This window comes from Pipistrellus kuhlii, unplaced genomic scaffold (genome assembly GCF_014108245.1).
Source record: "Pipistrellus kuhlii isolate mPipKuh1 unplaced genomic scaffold, mPipKuh1.p scaffold_m20_p_13, whole genome shotgun sequence".
Lineage (NCBI taxonomy): Eukaryota > Metazoa > Chordata > Mammalia > Chiroptera > Vespertilionidae > Pipistrellus > Pipistrellus kuhlii.
Window position 1 is genome coordinate 50,524,381 of NW_023425438.1, and position 24,425 is coordinate 50,548,805.

At 43.2% G+C, this 24,425-nt stretch overlaps 1 protein-coding gene across 1 annotated transcript; it reads left to right on the plus strand.

The window, feature by feature from the left end:
* The first annotated feature begins 2,641 nt into the window (after positions 1 to 2,641).
* PDCL3 (phosducin like 3) lies at positions 2,642 to 12,499 on the plus strand. The gene is made up of 6 exons (XM_036436071.2): positions 2,642 to 2,795; positions 4,918 to 5,047; positions 7,444 to 7,534; positions 7,793 to 7,936; positions 9,083 to 9,291; positions 11,791 to 12,499. The coding sequence occupies exons 1-6, from the start codon at positions 2,790 to 2,792 to the stop codon at positions 11,931 to 11,933; spliced, it is 723 nt and encodes a 240-aa protein (XP_036291964.1). The 5' UTR covers positions 2,642 to 2,789; the 3' UTR covers positions 11,934 to 12,499.
* The last annotated feature ends 11,926 nt before the right edge of the window (positions 12,500 to 24,425 follow it).

Sequence of the window (24,425 nt, forward strand, 5' to 3'; positions counted from 1 at the left end):
ATGGGTGAGCTAAAGCATGTCAGGGCATCGTTGGTAAGAAAGCAGAGGTCATTCGAAGTGGGCATTGTTATGACGTTTCACAGCTTGAGAGAAGGCTGTTCTCTGTAAACTCCGCTTTTGGCTTTATCTGAATCTGTCCTCCCAGCCTGGGTATCAGCAGGACTGCTTTTGTTTTGTTTTTTCAATACACACTTATTTTCACTCTTTCAGTCCCAAACAAGTTTTAGCTCTTTCTGTTAACTGGATTTAGCCAAGTTTAAATATTCCCTTTTACATCTTACTAAACCTAATGTCCACATTTCCCTCTACAGCTATGACCATCAACCACACACAGAAGCAAATCAAATAATCCTGCAAAGACTAAGGTGGCATGTGTAGGACAACTTTAGGAAGGTTCATTAAAACAATTAGAACCAAATAAAATACAAACTAAAGTCAGAGGTGGTTTATTCCCATCAGAAGTGGGGTGAGCATCTGCTTGCTGTGGCATGGTCAGCTTCATGTGACTGGTATTAGGGAACTGTTTTCTCTGCTAAGGCCCTAAAGCATTCACTAAGAGGAAGAACTTACTAGCTCCTCTTCTCTCATTTCTTAAAAAAAAAAAAAAAAAAAAAAAAAAAAAAAGGAAAATCATTGAGAATTTGGACACATTAAGAGCCCAGCTATTATAGCTGATGAGAGACAACTCATATTCCAGTAGTTCTCAAACGTTACTGTGCTTCAGAAAAACCTGTAGGACTTGCTGAAACCCAGGCTGCAGTTCTCTATCCCTAGAGATTCTGATTCAATAGGTCTGTAGTAGGTGCCTAAGAATTCACAATGTCAGCAAGTTCTGATACTGATGATGCCGATGCAAGGACCATATTTTACATCTCTATCTCAGCTTTTCCTCGTTGCTTCCACCTTCCATACCTTTCCACCTTCTGTTTCTCCTGCTTGAAATGCCTTCCCTGCTCTCCATTTAACTAGTTGTTTGTCTTAATTTCAGTTATCCAACCTTGCTTGGCTATTATATTCGTTTATCTGTTGGTATGTAACAAATTACCCCAGGTAGGACCTCCAGAATGGTAGCATGAGGTGCTCAGAGAAATCATTAAACTGGTGGAGATTAATAAAGACAACCATTCAAAATCTTTAAAGATTGATCAAAAGATTTAAACATAGTTGAAAAACATCAGTTCAACAAAATCTATGGAAACTTAGTTAGAACAGTGGAAATCCATGGCATTGAAGCTAGAGACTGCATCCATCTCCCCACAGCTCTGCCTTGTTGAAGAACTAACTGTTCCAGTGAGCTCAGCAACCATCTATACTAATAAAAGAGTAATATGCTAATTAGACCAGGAGACCTTCCAGACAAAGCTATGGTGGCAGGGCTGAGGCAGAGGCAGTTAGGGGCAATCAGGCCAAGGGAGCAGTTGGGAGTGAGCAGGCCAGCTGGGGCGGGGGCAGTTGGGAGTGATCAGGTTGGCAGGAGAGGCAGTTGGGGTGATCAGGCTGGCAGGCAGAGTGGTTAGGAGTAATCAGGCGGGCAGGCAGATGAGCGGTTAAGAGCCAGTGGTCCCAGATTGTGAGAGGGATCCCAGGTTGGAGAGGGTGCAGGCTGGGCTGAGGGACACTCCCCACTATGCACGAATTTTGTGCACTGGGCCACTAGTTGAAGAATAAAACCTTCCTTTCCACAATAGCTCAGTGGAGAAGTCCTCATGGGCTCAACAGATGAATGACAGCTTCCATCTTCCCCAGCTTCCTAGGGATGAAGATGGCAACCAGTGAATTTCAAATCTCATCCTCTTTGGATCTGTGCCACAGAAGATTCATACTGGGGACATACTTAGGAGTGGTATGATCCCCCGATATGGGATCACTCCCTCCCCTACCTTGCCTCAGCACCAGCACACACACAGCTCCTGGTCAATAAAGAGAATCCAGGTGGGGTAGTCAGTCAAGAGTGAGCTCCTCACCCTCCCGCCAGCTCTGGTCAGAGCCTCCATGGCTTAGGTTCTGCCCAGGGGGGAAGAGCAAATCTCAAAGTCGGTTAACACCAGCCCAAGTGTCCAAGGAGGAATATTGATTCTTTAACTCAAATTTGTAGGACTTTCATAGGCAGAATTCTGGGGCCTAGCACCCGCACTTTACAATTCAGACTGATTTTTACTCAGTGCCTCCAGTGTGCCCATATAAGGCTAAACATTTGTGCAAATATGGATTGCCTTTCTGGTTTTGTCTGTTTGATCACTGCTGAATTTGTAGAGCCTAAATTAGTACCTGGTACAAAGTAGGCTCTCAATAAATGTCTTACAAATGAATTGCCTTATCCGACGCTGAAATTATAGTTTTAACTCCAGGTGACTGTATCATTTTTTATTATAACACTGCATCAGGGAAACATTTCTATTTCTGACTTCTAGAGCTTAGTTTAGACTTCTTTTGCACATTCAGGTCTAGAGCTGGAATCTCCTCCACCCAGCCCAAAGTTCCAAGGCCGAAGACCAGCCCTAATAAGGTAGCGCTCAGGGTTGGCTCCGGGTCACGTGACTTGCAGCGCAGCCAGAAGGTAGACGTCTCCTGCGACTCCTGCCTCGCGCGTGCGCACAGCTTCTACGCCGGTTTGAGGAGCGTGCGCAGACTCAGAGGCCTCGCTTCCTCCCAGGCGCCGCAGCTCACTCCGGTGGGCGGGGCGAAAGCTGAGCTGGGAGGGGAGGCCGGGAGGCAGCTGCGCGCATGCGCAGGAGAGAACTGAGGGATCGGGCGAGGTGGTCGGCCTGGCTTAAGATATTTGAGACAAGATGCAGGTGAGCAAGGCCGGGGGTGCGAGGCCTGGGGGCTGCGGTTGCTCGTGTACCCCGCTAGGTCCGCGCCGACGGCGGCCTGTCCGTCCGGGCCCACGGGGAGCGCCACAGGCCGCTGGCGCGGGGGACGCTGGCCAGTCTGGTCCCGCGCAGGCGCAGTGCGGAGGGCGGGTGTGTTCCTGCCGGCGGGGCATCTCCACCCGAGTGTATCCCACCCCCAAATCTCCGCTCTTTGGGGCTACCCCTCTTTGAGGTCGTATCCCACCTGGCAGTTACTTCTTACCTGTTAACTCCCTTACTGAGCACCTGAGCAGGTGTGTTATGGACCCTTTGCACCGATCGGGAAACTGAGGCTTGGAGAAGTGAAGGGTCCCTCCTGGGGGGTGGGGGGGGGTCCCCCATAAAATGAAGCAGTGGTGGAACCCCTGTTCCTGATTCCACTTAGAGATTGGGGAGGGCCCTCGTTCGTTACATTCTTATCCCTAGCGATGATGTTCAGGTTGAAGGGGCTCTCCTGGCTTTCAGAACTTGGCCCAAAGAGCCCCTATGCTCACTTTCCGTCTTCAAACAAAACCCCCTTGTATTGTCCTCTTATTGTCTCTGGAATTTGACTAAAATCCAAAGGAAAGGAAAAGAAAATGACTGAAAACACAGTGAAAATGGATGCTTTTATGAGCAAAAATCTGTAAAACTAAGTCATCAAGGACACTCCCCGAAGGTCATTCTGCTGCCTTCCAGACCTCGCTGTGGGCAGGAATTCTGATGAAAAGGTTTCTGGCTCAGTGGGAAATGGGAATGAAGTTCATGTGGGTTTGGTGAGCACTGGAGGTATTGAGGCTGGAGCGGATGATCCTCTACAAACACAGCGTGTCTGCCACAAGCCAGACACTCTTACATGTTGGTGAGGAAGCTCCAGGCTCCCTGGCTCCTTTGCATTCTTTATCCTTCAGGCCCCTCCTTAAAAATGTCACCTCTTCAGAGGCCTTCCCTGACCACCCATTTGAAAGGATTCTGTTCATTTTTCTTTTGCTGTATCTCAGCTAAACCACGAAGTGGAGTGGGCCTGGTTATCCCAGTGTCCTTTCCACCGCGCTCCTTGATTACACATTTCAAACCAGACCCATTAGCAGTGTCCCTGCCAAGCTGTGCAAAGCCCGTGTTTGAACAGTTGGGTTCTGGAGCTAAAAGCCCACTTTGACATTTATCTTTCTGACATTTGCCTGGCAAATTGGACTGGTACCAGCATGGCAATGGCTTCCTAAATGCTGTGTCTCCAAGGCTTGTGAAGATGAATTAAGCAGATACAACTAAAGGGCGTAGAAAAGCATCCAGCGCCTAACACTCATCAGGTGTTAGCCATTGTGAGCTATTCTGTGGGTCTCAGCTCTTCTCTCAGGTTTGGCTGTTAGAGTTGTCAGCCTAGCATCAGGCTCTCCTCGTGCTTCTCCTGCAGCCACAGGATTTGTAGATGCTCAATATCGCTGCTCTTGGGCCCTTTGGACATGCTGGTCCCTCTTCCTGGAATGTGATTTCCTAAGTTCTCATGTCCGATTCCTTCTCACCCTCCAGAGATGGTGAGAGGTCACCTCTTCTGAGGGACCGTCTTTACCCATCCTGTGGAATGCAGGCCCTCGTAATTCTAGGTCAGCAGCCTGTTGGCCATTGCACTTGCTACAGTTTGTAATAAGTCTGTGATTGTGCGTTTAATTGTTTGATGCCTGTCTCTCTCGACTGTAAAATGGGTAGCACTGGTATTCACCACTCTTTCCTACTATTGCCAATAATTTACATATAGTACTTGCTCAATAAATATTTGTTGAATGAATCACTCTAAGTCATTAATAAGAATATTGGATAAAAGTCAGGTCAGAGCCTTGGTTTCAGCTTTGATGTTGATCTGCACATCATATCCTGTTCTATACCCCTCAGTGATGGTTGGAGGCGTGGGGGGAGAACCAGGAAAAAAGGAATAGGCCTCTGAGTCTTTTGACACTTTCTCAGAAACATAATTTGAATTTTTCTTCCCACCACCTTTCCTTTCCCATTTGACCCCTTGCCCAACATGGCACCCTCCTTAGTGGACTTTGCACTCATTGTATATGTATCCTTGGTCCCCCTGTTCCAGGACCCCAATGCAGACACTGAGTGGAATGACATCTTACGCAAAAAGGGCATCTTGCCCGCAAAGGAAGATTTGAATGAACTGGAAAAGGAGGCAGAAGAGGAAGAGCAGCGAGTGCTTCAGCAGTCAGTTGGTGAGCTGCTTTTATTACTTTCCGTTCTGTGTCTACCTGGGTAGAGAATAACTTTCTAAGCCTCTGACTGCTTTGGTGAAAGGATCCTGTAAGCAAGAATTGGGAGCCAGGGATTGAGGTGCCAGAATTAATGCTGTGGGACTACAAGCGAGTCATAGCATGTCTCTACCTTTGTCTTCCTGGGCCATAGAATTAGGGGACTTCAAGGCTTCCTTCATTTCCATGGTTCCTTGTGTGTGTCAGATGAGCACATGACAGTCTTAAACTTGACTTTCTCATCTGCGATTCACCTGGGATAATGTTATGGAAATCTGCTCAAAGTTTATAGTGTTTGTATAATTCTGAGCTTATACTTTATTCTCTTTGTGCCTTGATTGAAAATATTTAAATAACTTAATTTAGGGAAGCATAAGATGTTTACAATGTATAGGAGCTGAGAGAGGTATTTTCTGAAAGGTAGCTCTACTCCCAGCATTGGACTCCTTGGGGCGCTTGTAAACACTCAGTTCCTACTGAATGGGAATCTCAGGACGGGGGTGAGGCCCAAGAATGTGGTGTTAAGCCAAGTGCCTCAAAGGCTTTCTGACTCACTCTAGAGCCTGAGAACTACTGACACAGAATCCCATTTGCATATTAGAGCTAATTTAGAGAAGGTCTTACTACAAAGCATGTATCCAGCGAGTGGTTATTGAACGATTACTGTGTGACGTGTGTTTTTCTGGGCGGGGGCTTTCACTGTGCACAGGTCAGACAGAAATCCCTGTTCTGTGGGACTTACACTGTAGTGAGAGACAATGAACAATACATAATGAAATACAGGAAAAGAAGACAGTGAAAGGGCCTTTAAAGGGTTGAAGAAGAGGTGAGTATAATTTTAGATAGGGTCAGAGAGGACCTCACTGGGAATGACATTTGGGTAGACCTGAGGGAGGTAAACAGCTAGTTTAGTGAAACGTATGTTGGAGAATCTACAAGGAAGCCAATATGATTAGGAGAGAGGAGTAGGGAGTTCGGAGAGGTAACTAGAGGTCAAACTTGGAACCTTGTAGCTTCTAGTAAGGATCTTGATTTTATGTAGTGAGTTAGAAGTCATTGGAGTTTTATGTTTCAGCAAAGGGGTGACATGTGTCCTCCATGTTGGCAGCACCATCCTGTGGCTGCCTTCCAGAGCATGAACAGTGGTGGGAAAGGCAGGACGTATAAGACTAGTCTGTTAACTACTGAAGTAATTCAGGCAAGAGGTACCATTGGCTTGGACCAGTGTGGTGGTGGTGGTGGTGGTGGTGGTGGTGGTGGTGGTAGAGGAAATCGTGAGAAGTGGTCAGGTCTGCATATATTTTGAAAGTAGGTTAAACAGGATTTGCTGATGGATTGATCCTATGAGGGGTGAGAGAGAAATAAGTCTAGGATGAAATAAGGCTTTGGGTTTGAGCCACCAGAAGGATGAAGTGACCCCAACTGAGAGGAGGAAAGCTTGGAGAGAGCAGATTTGGAGGTGAGATCCGGAAGTCTGTTTTGGACATAGTAACTTTGATAATTTTTATTAGACAAATAGGGATGGTAAGTGGGCTGTTGGCTATGTTTTTCTCCAAATCAGAAAATATGGGCTGGAGGCATAAATTTGGGAGTTGTCAGCATACTACAAGCCATGAGATACTATCAACAAGAGAGTGGCTATAGGTAAAGAAGAAAAGGGATCCAACCAGCAAAGAGTCCAAAGGAGAGCAGAGTGTAGGTGTCCTGGAAGCCAGCAGAGGGCAGTCTTTCACAGAGGAGACAGTGATGGGTTGAATCACATGCTGCTCAGTCAAGAAATGAAGATCATTGTTGACCTTGATAAAAGCAATTCTTTGTTGTGAATGAGTGGGTGTCAGGGACAAAAGCCCGCTTTGAAAGCAAAAAGAAAGAGTGTTTATGGCAATAAAAACAAAATACAAATGTTATAGCATTTTCTTAAAAGAAAAGATAGAGCGGCCTGGAAATACCCAGAGCCTGTGATATCCCTGTAACTGTAGGAAGGGTGTGCTCACTGAGGGAGGACACCCCGTGGTCTCCTTCCATCTCCTGGGAGACAGGAGGACTGTGATACACCACCCACCAGGGTATGGGCTTGTTCTGCCAGCTGAGTTGTAACCTTGGGGAACTTCTCATTCATGTCCTTACGATGGTGTGTAGGAAAGAGTCAAACCTGTAGATTCCAACACACTAGTTCTCTTTTTAAAACATCCTAACTTATTTTTACTAGTTAATGCCTAAAGTACTTTGCGTCCTGGTTTTGGTGAGCTGGGGGTCTTGGGTGTTGTATGCACATCTTTAGGAGAAAAGTGAAGGGGGGAAAAACAAAATGCATGTTTGTCCTTTAATTTTTTTGGTTTTGCTAACTTAATCACATTCAGTGAAAACGTATGAAGATATGACTCTGGAAGAATTGGAGGATAATGAAGATGAATTTAATGAGGAAGATGAACGAGCCATTGAAATGTACAGGTTAGTGCCACCCGGAGGGACTGTTTTTTTGTGTGGCACTAAAATGTGTGTCATTTGAAAATGAATTTTTTGACTGAAATCACATTTGGAAAAGACCATAATTAAATAATAATATTTCAGCAAACAGGTCTTGGACTTTTGCCGTGTGTCAAAGAAACCTGGACCTTTATGGAGGTTGCTATGTGAAAGATATACGTGTATGCACATGCGTGTGTGTGTAAGTGTGTGTAAGATAACTTACTCCTCCTTGTTGTGCAGGCAGCAGAGACTGGCTGAATTGAAAGCAGCTCAACTGAGGAATAAATTTGGAGAAGTTTTAGAGATCTCAGGAAAGGATTATGTTCAGGAAGTTACCAAAGCCGGAGAGGGCTTGTGGGTGATCTTGCACCTTTACAAACAAGGGTGAGTGAGCTTATGCTTTGTCTTTAATGCTCATTTGAATTTATATCTTGAACATCTTGGGTTTATTCCACATTGGAGGTTGTTTTATCTTACATTTTTTTGTGGCTGATTTGCCCAAACCTTAATGCCTGATTTTTGTCTTAAGATTTTCAAATTAATATTTGTGACTAACACAAATGCCTTTGTTATGGTGTAACAATAGAGACTTTTATTGAAAATAAATTTCTAAGTTATTTATTCCTCTAGAGTAGGGGTGTCGAACTCAATCAGAGACGGGGCCAAAATCTAAAATCCAGCCTAAATCATGGGCCGAATGGTTTACTGAACAGTCATAAACTGTCATTGTGATGGAAACGCAGCGGAGTGCAGTGATGACAGCGCGGTGCGGGCCACATTGCAAGGCCTGGCGGGACGGATTTGGCCCGCGGGCCTTGTGTTTGACACATGTGCTCTAGAGAAACCCTGGCTTTTTGTAATTCCATGTATGAGTCACTCTTGTAGGTGGCCAGGTGCCTTTGTAATGATTGTCCACAATGAGTGGTACAGTGGTCCTCCATGTTTCTCACCTCCAGGTCTGTCCTCAGAGCAGGAAGTACTTTCTGACGCATTTCACACATTCTGAATCTTGAATATTCTGTCATGGAGAGGGGCATAACAATTATCTTTTACATTGATGCTGTTTTTCTGACTTACATTTCGGAATATTAATTTGAACTTTGGATTTTGAGTTCTTCACTTTTCCTGAACATATTAGAAGGTTTGTGGCTCTTTTAAATATAATTTTTTTTTATTGATTTCAATTAGGAAGGGAGAGGGAAAGAGAGAGAAACATCAGTGATGAGAGAGAATCATTGATCGGCTGCCTCCTGCACGCCTCCCACTGGGGATCAAGCCCGCAACTGGGCATGCCCTCTGACCGGGAATTGAAGGTGACCTCCTCATTCATAGGTCAACACTCATACACTAAGCCACAGAATTTTTTTTTTTTTAATGTTAATTCATCTTGAGTAGCAGGTCCTCGTGAGTTTTTACTTAGGACGGAAGGCTAGTTGAGCTTTGTTCGGTATAAATGCAGAATCATAACTGCTTCTATTTTTACTTTGTAGGGTTTTCCTCTCACTATTATTTCCTCTTTCTGTTTTATAGGATTCCCCTCTGTTCCCTGATAAACCAGCACTTCAGTGGACTTGCCAGGAAGTTTCCTGACGTCAAATTTATCAAAGCCATTTCAACAACCTGCATCCCCAATTACCCTGATAGGAATCTGCCCACAATATTTGTTTACCTTGAAGGTGATATCAAGGCTCAATTTATTGGACCTCTAGTGTTTGGTGGCATGAACCTGACAATAGATGGTAAGGGTCTCTTTGAGATGGCCGGTGCATGGTAGAGAAGAGAAGAAGCATATTTAATCTCTCATCTGAGACCAGTTAGTGACGCAGAATAACTGGGCTCTAATGATTCTCAGTGAAAAGAGGACATGGTGGACTTTTAAAATATATTTAATATTGATGTTTTATGTCTCTATAGTTGAATGTTTTAAATTATAGCTCAAGATCATATCATTCGTTTTTGTTTAATTCACATGAACGTATTAGGACATTGCGTAATATGCTAAGTGTCTGACCGGTCGCAGTGAAACACACTGACCACCAGGGGCAGATGCTCAACACAGGAGCTGCCCAGCTGCAGTTTGGCAGTGGTGGTTCTCAGATGACGCACCTTGAAACCAAAGTGCAAGGAACCCAATTCCTCCTTGGGGCTGCGGATTTCACCTTCAGCCATGGGTTATATTGTTGCTGGGGCACTGTCGGCCCCAAATCTGGTTCACTGCACACTTGAGTTTGCATTCCACACTCTGTACTACAGCAACTTTGCAGAGTGCCCTCTCACACTCTGAGACTCCTCCGGGGATGTTGAAGAGCTAGTTTTGGCCTAATCCCTACAGGCCAGGCTGAGGGAACCCACCTACTGGAGGCACCCCACTCATTCCACAGATGCCCTTCGAGCCATGATGCCACCCAGGTGTGGCTGGCAGGGGGAGGAACCAATAGGGGTAGAGACTATGAGACGTTGACTACAGAGCATGTCTGGCCTGTCAAGCCCGTCCCACCGATACCTTCTAATTAATTTCCTTTCAATGTACACGAATCCATGTACCATGTCACTATGTATGTGTCATTAATATTCATATTAATGACACATATATATGTGAGTCATCTCCATAGAAATATTTTCTCAATTGAATGTCTTAGTAACTTTTAAATTAAATCAAGTCCATTTAATTCTTCCTTTTAACTTGTAACCAATGTCTTTTTATTCCTTTCTGCCTGTTAAACATGAGGTGTCAAATCTTATATAATAAAAGTGTAATATGCAAATAGACTGAACAGCAGGACTGGTCACTATGACATGCACTGACCACCAGGGGGCAGACACTCAACACAGGAGCTGTCCACTGGTGATCAGAGTGCTCCCACAGGGGGAACGCAGCTCAGCCAGAAGCTGGGCTGACAGTGGTGGGAGCCTCTCCCACCTCCGCGGCATCGCTAAGGCTGTCTGCAGAGAGTGGGCCTAAGCTAGGGGTGTCGAACTCAATCAGAGAAGGGGCCAAAATCTAAAATCCAGCCTAAATCGCGGGCCGAATGGTTTACTGAACAGTCATAAACTGTCATTGTGATGGAAATGCAGCGGAATGCAGTGATGACAGCGCGGTGCGGGCCACATTGCAAGGCCTGGCGGGACGGATTTGGCCCGCGGGCCTTGTGTTTGACACATGTGGCCTAAGCTGTCAGATACCCCTCAAGGCCTCCCGAACTGCGAAAGGGCCCAGGCTGGGCTGAGTACACACACACACAATGTGAAAGAGAGACTGAGGCCTGAGGGTTTCCTGCTAGGTCAAAATCTCTTTATTGAAATATTCTGTCTAACAATGCTTTAGTAGTCTTTAAAAACATGTTTAAATATGATTACATACTACTTTATATAACTCTATATGATAGTCAACTGGGAAAAATACAAACATACACATCAGTATGTTACATTAGTTATTCCAGTGAGTAAAGGCAAATAGCATGCATATATGTATGAATGTGTGTGTGGATTTACTGTATTTTTTAGTCAAGAATAAGAAATCTTAAGCTTGGGTTTTGTGTGTTTTTGTGTGTGTGTTTTTAAGAAATTGTTTGGATTTTTATAACATTTAACTGAGAAAACTGAAAATACTGGTGTTATTCATCTCCATGAGCACTTTACAGTACGATGACTTCAGTAAAATTGGTTGTCTGACTTTAATGGCAGGACCTCATTAGCAGAGCATTGCTTTAAACCAGGCTGTTGTGGACTTTCTCCTCCAGTCCCTTAATTCTGCCTGGACCCTCTGATTTTGCTTCATAAGGGCTCACTGATTATCAGAGAGTGAAATACGGTAACTGAGGCATTAGTCATTCATTTTGTGGTATTTTTTTTAATTAGTTGAAACAAATGATCAGTTTAAAATGTCATCACCCATTTAGCCTTTGACTCTAATAGATGGGAGATATTGGACATGAGGCTGAAGAATTTCCATTTGTTAACTAAAATAGGACTTGATCATATAGCCAGCAGGACTGTGAAAAGAATTGCCTTTAAATGCTTCATGCTGATTCTTCCCTGGGAAATTGTGGAGTCTGAAAAACTGAAGTCATTAGGAGACATAGGTGTAGTCTCTTCTTTTAATTCTAGGTTTCTTGTAATTATGGCACTAAAATTAAATTGGCATCAAATGTTGATTGTAGTTTCTGCAGAGAAAACCTGACTTGGTGAGAGCCCTGTGCAGTCTGACTTAGATGATTTTCTTTTTCTTTATTGCTTAGAGTTGGAGTGGAAATTGTCTGAATCTGGAGCAATCAAGACAGACCTGGAGGAAAACCCTAAGAAACCAATTGAAGACGTCTTGCTGTCCTCGGTGCGCAGCTCCATCCCCATGAGCAGGGACAGCGATTCTGATGATGACTGAGCTGTGCCGCGGTACTGCCCTGCCCTGCCCTGCCCGGTGACCTCTTGGTTCCTGGGTTGATGCTCAGCCACTGAGCCACACCAGCCGGGCTTGAGCTCTCTTAATGGGACAGATGATCCGGATTTTTTTTTTAAAGGAAAAAGTAGGATGAATCCTTTGTTTTTTAGTCTTTTATAATTATGTTTCAAATATCGTAATTCTCAGGAATAATCATTGCTGGGAATCCAATTGGATTTCTTAGAATTTTTTTTAAATTAATAACATTTAAATTAACCAGCTGTTGGTATGGCAGATGTCTTTGTTTTCCTCACTTGTGGCTTAAGAAAGCTGTAAAACTATTCACTATTTATTCACATATCATTACATAAAAAGGAATGTGGAGTTTTTTTAATGTGAATAATATATACAGAGAGAGATAGAAATACTAGTGATGAGAGAGAATCATTGATCAGCTGCCTTCTGCATCCAAAAAACTGCAAACTAAGCTTTACAGTTACATTAATGTTTATATTTATTCTTTTATAAGGTAGTAATGGGAGTAATAGCACAAAGGAATGATTGATAGGAAAAACATTTTAGTGTTCTATTTGGGAGAATATGCAATGATTTTTATAAAAACAAACTATTCTTAAAGCAGTAACTGAAAGATCTCAATTTACTGCCACTTGGGTTAAATATTTTTTCCAGTTAAAATAATTTTTTTGTCTCAAACTGTTGAGATGTCAGCTAATTTCAATTACTGCAAAAGGCTCCCTTATTTTTTTTTAAATAAACATATAAGCATGCACATAGATAAACAGAAACTCAGTCAATTAATAAAAAAAATACACCAAGCTGAAACCAGTTTGGCTCAGTGGATAGAGCGTTGGCCTGTGGACTGAAAGGTCCCAGGTTCTATTCCAGTCAAGGGCATGTACCTTGGTTGCAGGAATATCCCCAGTAGGGGGTGTGCAGGAGGCAACCGATGGATGTTTCTAACTTTCTATCCCTCTCCCTTTCTCTCTGTAAGAAATCGATAAAATATATTTTTTTAAAAAGAAAAAAAAAAACACATCAAGATATTTTTCTGCCAAAAATCCTTGTAGAATTTATCACTTCTTAACAAATCAACATTAATAGGATAATTAGGGAAAATATTGTTCCCTAATATTTGTGTTGAATGATGTAGCATTTAATGCTGGTTTGAATCTTAAAAATATGAATCAGAGAGGACAGAGTTCCTTCCGATGATACTGTAAAATTTATTTCTGCTGTAATTCAACAAATGACAAGTAGCTTTGATTCATCCATCAGAATTCTCTGTGTTAGTGATTATTGGTTTTTCTACGCACATGAGAGCCAGCGCTCTGTCACGTTTTACCTTGAAGGATCTTTTCTGAAATTTTCGTTGATACAAGCTTGGCAGGCCTGTCACTTGAAGGAGAGCTGCTTTCTTGGGTTTCCTGTTGTTAGCAGACAGTGAAATGAAGTGTGTGGGAGGAACCCAGGTGAAGGCTTGAGCACTGCATCTAAGGGCTGCAGTTCGCGCAGCTCCCAGTAGAAAAGAGAACTCTACCTGAACATTGGCAGGCAGGTGAGCATTGTCCACAGTGGTGGTGCCTATACCAGATGGAATTCTAAATGTTTACTGTACCACTTGGAGCAATGTGAGTGTGTGAACTGCCTCATAATCTTGCTTCCAGGCCAGACGAAGACACTTAGTTTGTGGTCAATTAAAGCTCAGTTGCCTGTGGATTTGTCTCATGAGCCCCATCTGGCCCCAGGGCCCTAGGCCCCAGGTGCTGTTTAGTCATGCTGACCAAACTTGATACAAAAAGATAGAGAGACCATCTGTGGCCACACCACTGAATGCTCCCAATCTCATCCACAAAGAGAGAGAGAAGCATCTCTATCCTAAAATTAGTATTGGGATTTAGAACCTGACCTGCAGATTGCTACAGGTTAATAATTATGGGAGACTTTTCTATAATATTCACCATTAACTTACTTCTGTTTCATTTGGAGCATTTGTGATGTGACAGAAATGATACAACTTGGCTCTTGAGCATTGAGTTAATCTATTCCAGAAACATGACCAGGGAAAACATAAGAATGGGACCCAGAGCCTGTCTTCGAGGAAAACTGAAACACACTAAGACTATGGTCAAATACAGCGGGGTTTTTCTGACTTTCCTTATTTGTGGAAGAGAAAAAGGATATTAGTAGATGGAGTACACTTTCTTCATTGCAAATCTAAGTTTTCATTCTTACTCGTCAAGGGTACAGACAGCTGTTTCAGCAGAGGCCCCTCTCACGGTGGTTTCTGGAGTGTCAGGAGCACTTCAGAGAAGTTGTACTGGCTGGAAAGGTACCTGCTGAGAAATGTGAAAGGGCTGTGAAGAAGAGCGGTCACCAACCTTTTGGACCTCATGGACCACCAGTGATCCATGGACCACCCATTGGCAACCGCTGGTGTAGGAGGGTGTCCCTGTCACCAGTGCCTAACTTCGTTGTCATCTGTTACCTTCAGCTTTCAATCCAGTTTTCTTATATAATAAGCACAAATTTGGACAAAATGCTTTTCAAATGTAATACGCTAAAATGTTGTGATTGTGTTTCCTACTTTAGAAGCATGTCCTGATGAAAGTGGAAACCAGTAACAACTCATAAATACAGCCTTTTAACAAGTGGCTTTCAACACATATTCTTGATACTATTCACATTTACACAGCAGATGGTGCAGGCCCTCTACTCTCTGCACACTGCCCCCCACTCAGCAACTCCACTGGAGACCTTGTCACTTGTGTGCTACGAGGACTTCCCTTGACTCTCGGTCTCACCAACCCATGCCCATCCTTGTCTTTCTGTTTGACCCTCTTCTCTCCCATATTCTTTAGGACTTTGTTCCAATAAATCATCTTGATTTCATTCTCTCCCTAGATGCACAGCGTTAGGCAGTAAGAGTGTTTGAGACCTGTGGCAGAGACTGCTACTTGCCTACCAAGTATCCAGAATTATCTGGTTCCACTCAAGCAGCAACAGGACCAGCTAAAGGATCAGACTCCCAGCCTCCCTTGGAGCTACAGATTGCCAGAAGGAGGTGGGCACAAGTTTCATAAGAGAAACACACTGACATGTGCCCCTTTTGGGCTTAATCCCCTTCTACTTTCTGACTAAAGCATCCATGTGATTGCAGTCGATTTAGCGTAACATTCCTGATGACATTGTGGGGCCACTACAACCAGCTCCTGACTGTCCTTTTACACTTCTGTTATTGCAAAAGAAGTACCGTATTTTTCAGACCATTAGACGCTCCGGACCATAAGACGCACCAGTTTTTAGAGAAGGGAAATGAAGAAAAAAAGATTCTGAAACAAATAGTGTCCTAAAATATTTTATGTGCATTAAAACCCAACATCACAGTCATAAACACATGTAATCAACCCTGTAAAGTAAACAGCAGCATTTAGAACCATTTTAGAGCCGGGCAAGTAAAAAAACTTTTTTTTTTTAAGTATATGTGTAAGCTATATTTGGACCATAAGACGCAGGGACTTTTTCCCCCCACTTCTGGGGGGAAAAAAGTGCGTCTTATGGTCCGAAAAATACGGTAACTTCCATCCTGGTCTCTCTTAGTAGCAGCTGCAGCATTTCCCAGTAAAGCCACCAGGCCATCACAAACACAAAACACAGTCACCCTAGCTTTCTACTCCCCACTTTTCAAATTGCTTCACCAACAGAAGAGCATCTGTATTCCTGCCTCTACTTCGTCATTGCTTTCCAGTAACTCCATGGGTCAGAATTTAGGACTTCCATTTCCAGTGTGTGAAGAACTAGGTACTTGGAGGGGGTATGGATGCAAAAGGGGCCATACTAAACCTGGTAAGCACAGGGGAGGCCTGCATGGCTTGTCTTACAAACTCAAAGGCTGAAAGAAACCACAAAAGATTATCTGAAATGAAAACTTCCTAACTAAACAAATCATGGTGAGTAGTCATGCCCTAAGCATGTATCTTCTTTTGCAAAGATCAGTCTTTACCTTAACTGAGCCTGTCTAATGTTTTTGTATCTATGAACTAACATACTTTGGGAATGTCAGTTTAACTTCACTTTTTCAGAACCCCTTACACCAGAGCAGAGACCATAAAACTGATCATTGCTATTGTTGTGTTGTTAATTATCCTATACCCTCCAATGTAAAAGATGTGTCTATTTTTTATGCAGTCCCAGAGATTTCCCCACTTTGCTTTATCCCACCTCCCTAATCTATCACCAGTGGGTTTCATGTAACCCTCCTTATGCCTTATCCTTTGATTGTAACGTATAAAATGAGGTGCAAAACTGCCATTCTCTGGAGCATTTTCTCAGTCTGTTGAGATTTTGCTCCCTGGCAATTGTCATCAGTTTGACTCAAATAAGCTCATAAAAAAATTATACAGGTTTGGATTTTTCTTATGTCGACATTTACTTGGTGTAGTGTGACAGGATTCCATAGAAGCGCACCCAAGACCATCTTGCAGACCCGGACCCATTCTAGGTACCAGCAGGGGTCCGAGGACTCCTCATTTTGTATCAAGTGAACTTGGGCGAGTTTCCGATGGGATTTCAGACCTCCCTGTTTTAAGGCAAAAGGATGATGACTTTATTTAGCTCTTTTTTTAAATCCTTGAGGTGGAGCTAAATGAGAGAACCCAGGCTAAAGATTAGAGTGGATATAACTAAGAACAGGAGGAAAAAAATTAGTTTGGCTTTTCATTTGGAATTGCATTCTGAAAACCTGAGCAAAACATTTTACCTCATAAATGAGAGCCTGAACTCATTCAACTCTGAAGATGAGGGGCACTTCCTCCAGCCCAAATCTCAGGTATTCCTAGGTGACTAACAAGCTTTGTGGAGGTGTCAGAGGATATCCCTAACTAATGTGCAGGAGCCACATAGGAAATGCCAACCAACTGTAATGAAATACCTTACTCTTCTTGGGCCATGCACATATAGGTTGGTTACCTAGCATTTGAGCCCTCGTAGCTGTATTAGACTGTCAGGGAAAGAAACCAAGAAATGTAAGAGGGTTGAATGAGACTCAGGAGGTGACAGCTCCTTGGAGCTCAACCCATAAGCTGCCTCTTAACCAGATGAAGATAATGATTTCCTTTCTATACAGTATCCCTAGAAATTTGTTCAGACTCCAAAGATTTCAAAATAAAACATATTAACATGGGAAATCATGCCTCCAAGGCCAGAAACTCCCAACCTCAGCCCCCATTAATATTCCTGCAAAAGCCTAAGTGACCTGGCCTACTGGATGGTAGCTATAACATGCACTGACCACCAGGGGACAGAGGCTCAATGCTGGAGCTGCTGAGCAACAGCAGCTTTGCAGAGTGCCCTCTTGCACTCCAGAACCCCTCGGGGGATATCGGACTGCCAGTTTCAGTCCAATCCCCACAGGCCAGGCTGAGGGACCCCACTGGTGCACGAATTTGTGCACTGGGCCTCTAATAAAATAACTAAGAAGCCTTTACTTGCAAGTACTTACAGAAATGAAAAGATTTAACTAGAAATGTTACCAACTTTATATTCTGAAATCTAATTATGTTTTACTAGAGGCCTGGTGCATAACATTCATGCATGGGTAGGGTCCCTAAACCTGGCCAGCCATCAGGGCCGATTGGAGCCTTCTGGCTGCCAGCTGGGGCCTTCCTTCATTCCACGCTGCCCCTGGTGGTCAACACATGTCATAGCAAGCGATGGAACTCCTGTCATATATTAGCCTTTTATATATATAGATTGTAATAAGTGATACTAGATTCATGCCATTTTAAAAACTGAGGTAAAATATACATAAAATAAAAATAAACATTTTAGTCCTGGCTAGTGTGGCTCAGTTGAGTAAGCGATGTCCCATGGAACAAAAGGTGGCCAGCTTGATTTCCAGGTCAGAGCACATACCCAGATTATGGGTCCAATCCCATCAGGGTGCATACAAGAGGCTACTGATCAATGTTTCTCATGTTGATGTTTATCTCCCTCTCCCTATCTAAAATCAATAAAAACATATTTTTAAGAAAATTACCAAAAAATTAAAAAACATTTTAAACTATACAACTCAGTAGCTTTAGAATCTGAATAATGTTGTACAACCATTAACTCTCTAATCCTTAAACATTTTCATCACTGTAAAAGGAAGCCCTATATTTTAAGCAGTATTTCCCATTCTCCCCTCCCTGATCACCTCATTACCACTTAACCAGATGAAGATAATGATTTCCTTTCTATACAGTATCCCTAGAAATTTGTTCAGACTCCAATATCCCATTGCCTCTTAACCAGATGAAGTTAACCGAGGGGTCTGGAGTGCAAGAGGGCACTGCAAGCTGCTGTTGCTCAGCAGCTCCAGCATTGAGCCTCTGTCCCCTGGTGGTCAGTGCATGTTATAGCTACCATCCAGTAGGCCAGGTCACTTAGGCTTTTGCAGGAATATTAATGGGGGCTGAGGTTGGGAGTTTCTGGCCTTGGAGGCATGATTTCCCATGTTAATATGTTTTATTTTGAAATCTTTGGAGTCTGAACAAATTTCTAGGGATACTGTATAGAAAGGAAATCATTATCTTCATCTGGTTAAGAGGCAATGGGATATTGGAGTCTGGTTAAGATTCCTTTCTATACAGTATCCCTAACTAACTTCCTCCTGTTTCTATAGCTATGATTTTTTATATTCTGGTTCTTCACATATTTCACTTCTAATTGACAGAGCTTTATTAATCATTTGTATTATTTTACTCACTTTTTGTTGTTATTTATTTACTTATTTTTAGCCATACAATATACAAAATAAATATATGCGGTCTCCATTTCTGGTCCTCAGATATCAGTTTTCTGTTGATTATTCAGGAAGTTTTTCTGTATTTTAGTTGTAATTCCAACTACTATAATAAAAGTAAAACTTAAATATCAAGAACAAAGCTCTGACTATTCAAATAATAACAAAACAATGCCAATGCAACACAGCAATGAGAGCAATCAAGTTATAGACATGTTAACATTTTTAGCTACAAAATGAAAGTTTCTTTTGCTGCTAATGTATATTTACTCAGAGTCATCAGACTTTGCTGCGCAAGATTTTACACAAGACTGGCAGCTAACCAATGCTAACATAGCCAGGAACATGGTTGAGGAAGTAGCTTCCACTTCTTGCTTTTCTATTATCTGCTGGGCTTCAGTCATTAACTTCTTCAGATGACCTTGGTCCCTTATGTAGCCTTCAGTTTTCTACTTCTTCCACTTTGCTGTCATCAGTCTTTTGAATGAAGGGACAAGGAGCTTCTCTGGGTCCATTGTGGTGATGCATATAATGCTCTGGCACCCAAACTGGCTGCTCTGCTCCTTCTGGAAAGATACAAAACACAACCTCTCCCACATTATTACTGAATCTGATAAAACTTTTTTTTTAAATAAATCTTTATTGTTCAGATTATTACAAATGTAATCCTCTTCCCCCCCTCAATTGCTCCCCTTCACCAGGTTCCCACCCCACCCTCTGTCCTTTCCCCATCCCCCATTGTCCTCATCCATAGGTGCACAGTTTTTGTTCAGTCTCTTCCCGCACCCCCACTCCCCTTTTCCCTGGGAATCGTCAGTCCACTCCCCTTCCATACCTCTGATTCTATTATATTCACCAGTTAATATTGTTCATCAGATTTTTAAATTCCCTTGGTTTTTAGATTCACTTGTTGATAGCTACGTATTTGTTTATCATAATTTTTATCTTTATCTTCTTCCTCTTCCTAAATAACCTCCTTCAGCAATTCATATAATTCTGGTTTGGTGGTGATGAACTCTTTTAGCTTTTTTTTATTTGTGAAGCTCTTTATCTGTCCTTTGATTCTGAGTGATAGCTTTGCTGGGTAGATTATTTTTGGCTGTAGGTTCTTGTTATTCATCACCTTGAATATTTCTTGCCATTCCCATCTGGCCTGCATGGCTTCTGTTGAGAAATCAGCTGACAATCTTATGGGTGCTCCTTTATAGGTCACTACCTGCTTTTCTCTTGCTGCTTTTAATATTCTCTCTTTGTCTTTTGCTCTTGGAATTTTAATTATGATATGTCTTGGTGTGGTCCTCCTTGGATTCCTTTTGTTTGGGGTTCTGCGGGCTTCCTGGACTTGTAAGTCTATTTCTTTCCCCAGGTGGGGGAAGTTTTCTGTCACTATTTCTTCTAGTACTCTTTCGGTATCTTGCTCTCTCTCTTCTGGAATCCCCATAATTCTGATGTTGGTTCGCTTGAAATTGTCCCAGAGGTTTCTTACACTATCTTCAACTTTCTGGATTCTTTTATCTTCTCCCTTCTGCAGAGGAGTGACCTCTGGCTCTTTGTGTTCTAAATCTTTGTCTTGATTCTTGCGATCTTCCAGTCTGTTTTTAGGACTTTGTATAATATTTTTTATTTCAGACAATGTTTTCTTCATTTCTTGTTGATCCCTTATTATTTCTAGTTGCTCCCTTTTCATATCCTCATAGGTCTCATTTATTTTATCAGCCTTTTTTAGGATATTGTTGAATAACCTTATAACTGTAGTTTTGAACTCAATGTCCAATCTTTTCTTTTCCTCCATCTCCTTCCTTTGTGTCCTTCTTCTTGTCTGCATTTTAGTTGTTTCCCTGATTTGATGGAATAGCTTTGTGTGCTAGGTGTTCTGGTAGAGCCCAGTAGCACAGCCTTCCCAGTTACCTGCAGTGGACAGTCTTGGTGTAGCCCTTTGTGGGCTGTGTGTGCAGTCTTGTTGTTAAGCCTTGCTTATTGTTGGTATCACTGGGAAGCGTTGATCTCCAAGCCAATTGGCTGTGAGGATCAGCAGTGTCTCAGCTAGGAGGGTTTCCGTACTCTGCTTGAATAGGGCGGGGTCTCGGGGTGGTGCAGACAATCTTTGGTTCCCTGTCAGTCTCGCCTTAGAAAAGTCCTGTTTGTGGAGAGTTTGGAAGATTGGTTGCAGGTGCGCGCACACCTCTTTGGTAAAGGCGCAGACAAGCTTTGGATTCCTGCAAGTCCCTCCTTAGAGAAAGCCAGCCTCTGGGAGAGCTTCTGTGCTCAGCCACAGGTAGGGTGGAGTCTCGGGTTGGTGCAGACAAACTTTGTTTTCCCTTCGGCTCCTCCCCAAGTCCCGCAGTAATGGCCTCTGGCTTCACACACCTCCAAGAGATCTCTGCCCACTGCCTGACAGTCTGGCCTCTCCCTGTCTGGGGCCGTTTATCAGAGCAATAGGGTGATTCTGTTTTCCTCTCGGACAAGAAAGCCAGCCGCGTTAGCTGTTCGCCCTCTCCGCGCCAGGAGTAAGCCAGTAGCGAACTCAGCCCGGCCCGCCCTCTCTGCGTGCAGGGAGTAAGCCAGCAGCAATCTCGGTCCGGCCCTTCCTCTCCGCACCGGGATTAAGCCTGCGCCTTTTTGCGCACACAGTTCTCCGTACCTTCACAGTTCCTGAGGTTCAGCGTGCCTTCTCTCTCCTTCCCAGATGGCAGAGCCTCCTCTCAGCCAGCCGTCTGGCGCTTCAGGGCAATGCCTCCCCTGTTTTTCAGTTCTAAATTCAAATTTGTTGTGGTAGGCTGCATTCGGGTGTCTACCCTATGCCGCCATCTTGGTTTCTCCTGATAAAAACTCTTGTCTGGTTTGTGTATCCTTCCACCGGGCTAACTCGGCAGAGGCTATTGTATAAGAGGCCTGATGCCTTTCGGCTGCTGTACGACCCTCTGCATCGCAATTCTAAAAATTTAAAGTATAAAGAGCATGACTGAGTTTGTTTTGAGGTGACACATAACATCCCCCCCCCTTTTTTTGTTTTAGTAATTGCATTTTGAAGAGTATGATTGGCTCTTTACACTATTGAGTGACATCCATTTGCCAGATTTGATTAGGTTTAAGTCCTCAGGGATTTGCCCCTAATGCTGGCACAGGGAGGTGGACAACAAACTGAGGGCATTGCTTGACACTTGGCGAGCCTGCTCTCAGGAAATATGGAGTTTCTTGTGCAAGGCAGAGGCACTTTGATGATGGAGGGCATGTGAGGCCTGTGCCATGGGAAATGGAGTGACCTCCTCTCCTGAGGCAACGAGGTGATCTACTTCCTCATTGCCTGCAGACAAGGTACCCGGAGGCCAGAATGGGATCTAATGTGGCCAATGAAACATGGAAACTGTCATTCTCAAACAGCAAAATAAGTGAGAGTTCCTCCGAATTAGTGTGCCCTATAGTAGCTGTTTCAATAAATTTGGCCATTCTTACCACATAAACACTATCACTATAGGTTGATGGGCTCCATAGCAAAATCTGTCAAGGCATAAATAAGAGCTTGTATTTCAACCCATTGTGCTGAAATATAAAAGGTTTGAAGGAGTTTTGCTTCCCTGCTGCAGTAGATCCAGCCTTTCCAGAACTGGATCTATGTGCAAAAATGGTGAATGCCTGCGGTATAACATCTTCAATGCCACAACTAATACCATTCCCTGAACGTATGCAGCACAAATACCAATAAAATGCTTCCATGTAATCTCCAGGTGAGAGACAAGCCTCTGCGACAATATTAAGCCTCTGGTAACCTTCCGCTATTAGTTCCCCTGAACTTTATTTGACCTAGGGTGTGGACAGTAAATGACACTAACTGTATTTCTGCTATCAGTCTTTTTGAGTACTTTGGCATAAGCTATTTACTTTCTGTTTGGGAGGCAAAATATAAACCACTGACTTTTAAGTGTCCTTGGTTTAGGGAAGATAGGATTTACCAAAAGCTTGGCATTCATATTTTTTAAATGGTTGCAAACTGCTATTACATGGAGTCACAAAATTAGAAAACTGACTCTGTTCGTCTTTGCATACACTTAATAAAAACTCTCTTAGGATTTCTAAGTATATTGAATAAATTTGTCATTTCTCCCATAGAGATTTTTAGATAAGGTCTTAACTAATTAATGTCCCCTTTAAAAGTCACTTAAGATCTCAGAAACATCACGATGAGAGAGAATCATTGATTGGCTGCCTCCTGCATGCCCCCTACTGGGGTCTGATTCAACAGCCCGGGCATATGCCCTGACTGGGAATTGAACTATGACCTCCTGGTTCATAGGTTGATGCTGAACCACTGAGCCACACGAGTTGGGCAGTTTTGTTCATTTTAGATTGATCACTGGAGTAGAGGAGACTTATGTACAGGGTTTTTGCATAATCGAATGGCACTGCACTCAGTATTTGACCCTGTGATTCTAGGAAAACCTTTAAAATGACATTGTCTTTTATTGATAAGGATTTGCTACTGGGTGCATATAAATGGTTATTGAGGTAAAGAAACTCACTAAGAGGTACTGCAGGGTCCTCTTGTGGAGACAGCAGGCCTACTGAGTAAGCACACAAGAACGCAGGATATTCACATGCACCCAAATAAACAACTGCCAAGCAGGGCCTTTAGCTCAAGAAGCAATTGTTGGCTGCATGAATGGCTGGCGTAATGTCAAGTAGCTGCTGCCTGTGGCCTGAAGAACATCAGGGCAGGACCAGGAGCCATCATGGGGCTGGTATGAAAGATGAATAATGAATTTGCCCTTTCCTAGGGAGAAAGTGTCTTTTTATGAGATTTTTGTCCAGGTATGCAAACTAGGTGTGTTTCCCTGGAGCGTCTAATCACATTTTAGCAACAAGGCAGAAAGAAACAAAGAATGCTGAGTGGGTGCTAGGCCCACAGGTGGAGTTCATACAGAAAGTTTTAGCCCCAAAGGTTAGGGCAGAAACAAAGTACCTGTCCTGTGGTTTAAGAGTATGCATTCTTGCCTGGCCAGCATGTCTCAGTGGTTGAACCTTGACCTATGAACCAGGAGGTCATGGTTCAATTCTCAGTCTGGGCACATGCCTGGGCTTGATCTCCAGTGTGGGGCATGCAGGAGGCGCCAATCAATGATTATCTCTCATCATTGATGTTTCTCTTTCTCTCTCCCTCTCCCTTCCTCTCTGAATCAATAAAATTATATATTTTTTAAAAAGAGTATGCATTCCAGAGCTAGAGCCCTTTGGTTTGAATGTTACCTTTGCCCTTTAGTAACTGTGCAACTTTGCACAAGTTAATTAATTTTTCTGAGCTTCAGTTTCCTCAACTATAAAATAGGCGATAATATAACACCAGGATATTATAATGTTTTATATTATAATTTAATACAAAGTAATATTTGTATCCTACTTGGGACAGGGCCTTGCACATAGTAAGCATTAGGTGTTTATACGTCAGACCTGGAGTCCCAGGTGCCAATACTGCCCAACAAACCCATCACAAACCAATGGCATAGACAACCACCCTTTTAGTATGCTCACGTTGTGTGGATCAAGACCCATTGGGCATGGCTTGCCTTTGCTCCACAACGTTGGGGGCCTTGGTGAGGAAGACTTGGAATGCTGGGAAGGACTCAGGGGCCTGAGTCCCTTCACTCATATATCTGAGGCCAGCTGGGACCATGGGCAGAGCACCTGCTCATGCCTTGGTC

What these genes read in the sequence shown, in the direction of transcription:
- PDCL3 (XM_036436071.2), top strand. An exon ending in CGAGCCATTGAAATGTACAG is followed by an intron (nt 7,535 to 7,792) that starts GTTAGTGCCACC and finishes CTTGTTGTGCAG; the next exon opens with GCAGCAGAGACTGGCTGAAT. An exon ending in CATGAACCTGACAATAGATG is followed by an intron (nt 9,292 to 11,790) that starts GTAAGGGTCTCT and finishes TTTATTGCTTAG; the next exon opens with AGTTGGAGTGGAAATTGTCT.